The 5,455-nt window shown below is 62.1% G+C and overlaps 1 protein-coding gene across 1 annotated transcript; it reads left to right on the plus strand.

The window, feature by feature from the left end:
* Positions 1-2,164: 2,164 nt before the first annotated feature.
* Positions 2,165-3,852, plus strand: FTL (ferritin light chain). Its single transcript, XM_084906269.1, has 4 exons — positions 2,165-2,664; positions 2,837-2,983; positions 3,238-3,363; positions 3,536-3,852. Exons 1-4 carry the CDS (start codon positions 2,563-2,565, stop codon positions 3,689-3,691), a joined length of 531 nt encoding a protein of 176 aa, XP_084762395.1. The 5' UTR covers positions 2,165-2,562; the 3' UTR covers positions 3,692-3,852.
* Positions 3,853-5,455: the final 1,603 nt, after the last annotated feature.

Genomic DNA, 5,455 nt, shown 5'->3' on the forward strand with positions numbered 1-5,455 from the left:
CCACTGGTCGGCAAACAATCCACAGAGCCAGATATCAACAGCACGGCGATGGAGATTTCTTTGGAGAGCTGCATTTTTTTACAAACTTCTTGGAGAGCTGCATTTTTTTACACGTAAACTTCCAACGCCACTTCTTCAACATAGTCTCGCCCAGGCCGTGGTGTTTTGTGGAAGAGCCACACTCAAGGGGCCAAAGAGCCGCATGTGGCTCTCCAGCCGCAGTTTGCCGACCAGGGGCCTAGTCCATGTAGACACCAAGAGAACGGGATCAGAGAGAGAGAGGGAGGTCACTCAGGCACAGGGTCTTGTCTGTCCCTTCTTGCTCTCTGCCGGTCTCTGTCCCCCGCTCTGTAGCTCTGTCTTCCTCCCTATTCCAGGATCTCCACACCCCCAGATGTCTGTCTGTCCGTCCTCCGATCCTCCGGTCTCACCCCTTCCTCTGCTCCCTGTGAGCACCCGGAGGCTAAAGGTCTGTGGGCCGCGCCTGCAGCCTGGTGAATGTGTAACCCAGGCCGCGCCAGGGTGGCGGCAGCAGGCAGCGTGCCTGGCGCTACTCCCCTCCCCTCCGGGCTGTTCCCGGAGCTTCCCAGTCCGGGGAGATCTGCCTGGCAGATAAGATAGCGGGAGGGGAGACTGAGGCACTGCACAGAGCGGGGCCCTGTGGCCACCGCAGCAGCACGAAGGGAGGGGACGAAAAAGGCACTGGAGTAAGACAAAGCGCCCTGCAGGCTGCATTCTGGGGGAGGGGGCCAGGCTTGGGTCCGAGCCAGCCGGCCTCGTTCCCAAGGTCCCCGCGGCCGGGCCGCCCGCTGGGAGATGAGGTCAGCGGGCCCCCGCCCTCCCCTCCCGCGCCCCTTCCTGCGCTGAGCTCAGCGTGACTCAGCACCGCCGCTCCGGCCGCGGCGGCACCCCGGCGGAACCCCGGGCTCCGGCCGGCACCCCCGCGGGACCCCGGGCTCCGGCCGGCACCCCCGCGGGACCCCAGCTCCGGCCGGCACCCCCGCGGGACCCCGGGCTCCGGCCGGCACCCCGGCGGGACCCCAGCTCCGGCCGGCACCCCGGCGGGACCCCAGCTCCGGCCGGCACCCCCGCGGGACCCCGGGCTCCGACCGGCACCCCAGCTCCGGCGGACCCTCCCCGGCCAGGGGCGCCCTGCCCGGGCTGCTCCGTGCGGCCGGTGCCGCTGCAAACGGCCCCGACGTGGGGGTAGCGGGCGTGGCCGCCGCCCCAGGGCACGGGCTCGGGGTCCAGGCCTGCCCTTTCCCCCACAACAGGGCTCTCCCTGGAGGCCCGTCCCGGTGTGCGGCCGCCCGCCTCCCAGACCCCCGCCTGGCCCGGCACCGTGTAAGCAGGCACTCTGGTCGGAGACGGACACCCCATCCGCAGGCCCCCGGATCCGGGCTCCCCTTTGGGACTGGGGAGGAGCACGTGGCAGGCGAGGCAGGGGCGCCCTCAGAGACGGCGTCAGGGCCAGAGGGCACCCCGGCGGGCCCTCCTCCGGGGCACCCCGCCCCATCTCAGCTCCCCAAAACAGTGGACCTCTGACAGAGGCCCGAGGCTCCAGGGGTCCCTGGCTCACTCCCAAGGGCTCTCCAAGACCCCTTCAAAACAAAACAAAAAAACAACCCTACGCACTAGGCTCCCACAAGCACCCCTCTCCCCCAACCCACGAGGCACACCAAGGCTCTAGAACCCCTGCTCTTTGAAGTTTGCAGCTCGCCTCAAGGGCCTAACGACCCCAGGACGTTTCCAGAAAAATAGGTCTTCCATTGTGAACATTAAGGCAAAAAATTAACCCCACCTTCGAGCGAACCCCAGGGCTTCCCTCCAACCCATCTTCCAGAGAGATCCCCGAGGTTCCAGAAACACCATCTCACCGCCTTCCAAACGTCCCAGCGATCTGGGGAACCCTCAGCTCCCAAAGCAAGACCCCAAGTCATTCGGGGGCCTCTGCACCCCCAGGCTTCCAGAAAACCCCAGAATTCAACCTACTTTCCTGGGGCACCCCCAGGACCACAGGACCATGCTTCAGGGTTCCCAGGTTCCCCGAATCTCCTGAGACCCCAGAACCCATACCAGAGACCCCAGAATCCCGTGACTACCCCGAATCAGCCCCAGACGCTGCATCCCCCTTCCCAGCCCCACCCCTCCCAGTGCCCATTTCACAACAGCCTCGAGCAACAGGCGCGTGACTGACCGCCCCAGGCGGCGTCTGGGACTCCTCTCTGCTCCGGATTGGCCACTCGGGGGCTCCAGGCCCCGCCCCCCGCTACCGCGGATTGGCCCATAGCTCGCCCCTGGAAGCCCCCCTCCGGGGCCCCCGGGCCTATAAAAGGAGCTGCGCGGCGGCCGAGCCTCTCGCAGCAGCGCTCGGAGGTCCCGGATCTGTCTCTTGCTTCAACAGTGTTTGGACGGAACAGACCCAGGGACGCCGTTCTTCCAGCCTCCGGCCACTCTCCTGCGTCTCATCCAGTCACCACCGCCAGCGCCACCTCCGGGACCAGCCGACACACCGGTTTTTTTGTTTTTTTTTCTACCTGAAAGCCTCATTACTGAACAACCATGAGCTCCCAAATTCGTCAGAATTATTCCGCCGACGTGGAGGCTTCGGTCAACCGCCTCATCAACCTGTACCTGAAGGCCTCCTACAACTACCTCGGGCTGGTACGGGTCCCGGGGCACGCCTGGCCCAGGTTCCCCCCCCAAACTGCGCACTCCTGGCGCTCCGCCCGCCCGCGGGGGCCTCTTTGTTCTGCTGGGCGGAGGGCGGAGTCAGCAGCGGTGCCCGGCCTCGCTCCCGCTAACCAACCACCGTTCCCGCCATCTCTCCCCGCAGGGCTACTATTTCGACCGCGACGATGTGGCCCTGGAGGGCGTGGGCCACTTCTTCCGCGAGTTGGCGGAGAAGAAGCGGGAGGGCGCGGAGCGTTTGCTCAAGTTGCAGAACCAGCGAGGCGGCCGCGTTCTCTACCAGGACGTGCAGGTAAAACAGTGTGCGGGCCTGTGGACTACATCTCCCAGCAGTCCTTGCGCGTGGCGTGCCTTCGCCCCCCACCGTTAGGGGCTGTGTGGGCTCCTGGGATGTGTAGTTGTAGGTGGGGGTGGGGGCTAGACGTCTCTTAGGCTAGGCCCTTTACCACCGTTGTCTCCCCCGCCAAATGTTGAGGGATATAACTTTTAGTCCTTTGCGGAGTTATGGGGCAATTTCTGAGCCTCTGAGCCTTTTGTCTTGTGTAGAAACCGCCCCAGGATGACTGGTCCAAAACTCTGGACGCCATGGAATCCGCCCTGGCCTTGGAGAAGAGCCTGAACCAGGCCCTTCTGGAGCTTCACGCTCTGGCTTCTTCCCGCGCGGACCCTCACGTAAGCACCCCTTTATCCGGATCTGCCCTTCCGCAGGCCTTCCCTGCAGTGAAGCTTCTCTCCCAAGCCTCGGCCTCCTCTCCTTGGGCAAATTTCCCTGTGACTTGTTTTCCGACCCTCCACTGTTTTATCAACAAGTGGCAACATTGTCTCTCCTCCTCCTACCACTTAGGTCTGCGACTTCCTGGAGAACCACTTCCTGGACGAGGAGGTGAAACTGATCAAGAAGATGGGCGACCACCTGACCAACATCCGCAGGCTGGCCGGCCCCCAGGCCGGGCTGGGCGAGTACCTCTTCGAAAGGCTCACCCTCAAGCACGACGACTAGGAGCCTTTGGCGCCCAGAAGCCTTTCAGCGGTCCCCCGCCCCCCCAGTCTCTGGCTTTTGCCTGAGCCTCTTCCCGAAACTACTAGTCATTCCTTTATCCACCCTGGAACCTTCTCCCCCGCACCGGACCAAATGGAACAATAAAGCTTTTTGCAGCAGTTGGTGGTGGTGGTGTGTGCGTGCTGTGGGGAAGGAGGCGGGTCTGTTTTCGCCCAGCTAACGGTGCTGGGCCGGCGGCGGAGGGAGGACCGGTTCTCACCTGCCACCTGCAGGTGTTGCTGTAGCGGTTCTGTTCTGTCAGACTCACCGCCCCACCTCCAGGGTGGAGCCCAGACTGCAGGGAGGGGCTGGTGGTGGGAACGGACACTCAGGAATGTCAGAAACCGTCGCCTTTGAGTAGCCAAGTGCTGGCTCTATGGGGGGGGGGGAGGTCTAGAATTGCCAGCCCCTTTATACGGGTGAATGGAGGATATTAGTGTGTAACTAGCCCATGGCAACCGGGAGGCACACCCAGACCTGACCTGCTGGAGGCTGCTGGTGGTGGGAGACAGGTGAGTCAGGGCTGGGGCACATGATAAGCACGAGCTGCTGGCTCAGGAATGGGGGTCAGGGGCGTCGGCACAGAAACTGAGAAGTGAGACGGGCCCAAGTCATCCGAACAGGAACTGAAGAAGCTGAGTCCCAGTTGCACAGTGACCCCTGCCCTTCCCTGTTTTGGGTTAGAAGGAACCTAAGAGGAAGTGGCTGCTGGACACCTGCTTTTTTGTCCACTCAGCACCCCGTTCCTGCTTTGTCACCCCACTTCGACCATGACTGGCGATCCTGGTGGAGAAGGAGGGAGGAAAGGAGGGAGGGAGGGGCTTGTGTGTGTGTCAGACACTGCGGCTAACCGAAGGATGAGCACACATCCAAACCCAAACATCGTAGCTACTGACTCCCCTGGAGAGCAGCGGGTGCCAGGTGTACTGTGACCCGGGGAAGACTGCCGCCGAAAGAACAAATATTTTTCCTGAAAATAGAACTCTGTGGGGCACAGCCCGGTCCAAGGCCAAAGGCCACAGCACCCTGGCCACGTGCCCTCAGCAAGCACTGTCCGGCCGTCGTGAAGAGAAATCCTAAAGCTGCACCCACCGCCCAACAGGGTCGCCCCACGAGCCACACGTGGCCACCTGTGGCTGCGGAGCCCTTACTGCTGGTGCAGAGGGATTTCAAGAGCCACACACGGCTCCTGGCTTCCACGTGGACCCATTTCCAGTGACAAAGCCCCTTTCTGTCAGAGAGCTTGACCCAGCTGAAACCGGTTTGGCTCAGTGGATAGGGCATCGGCCTGCGGACTGAAAGGTCCCGGGTTCGATTCCGATCAAGGGCATGTATCTCGGTTGCGGGCACATCCTCAGTAGGGGGTGTGCAAGAGGCAGCTGGTTGATGTTTCTAACTCTCTATCCCTCTCTCTTCCTCTCTGCAAAAAATCAATAAAAATATTAAGAAACAAACAAACAAACAAAAAAAAACCAGAGAGAGCGAGCTTGACCCCAGGTTTTTGCTACTGGCAAGTTAGGTCCCAACTGAACAAGACAGAGAGTGCCTTCTCTTGAAAGAACACTGGAACCCACAACAGCAATCCAAGTCTCTGCCAGAGCAGAATGACAAGGAATTGGGGACCTGGGTTTGAGCGGGGGGAGAAGGGAGGATAGAGGAGGGAGGGAAGAGAGAGAGGGTAGAGGCCAGGGGACAGACCCACCAAATCCTGTGTCGGACCAGACC

This window comes from Pipistrellus hanaki (assembly GCF_964339955.1).
Source record: "Pipistrellus hanaki genome assembly, chromosome: 15".
Classification (NCBI taxonomy): Eukaryota; Metazoa; Chordata; class Mammalia; order Chiroptera; family Vespertilionidae; genus Pipistrellus; species Pipistrellus hanaki.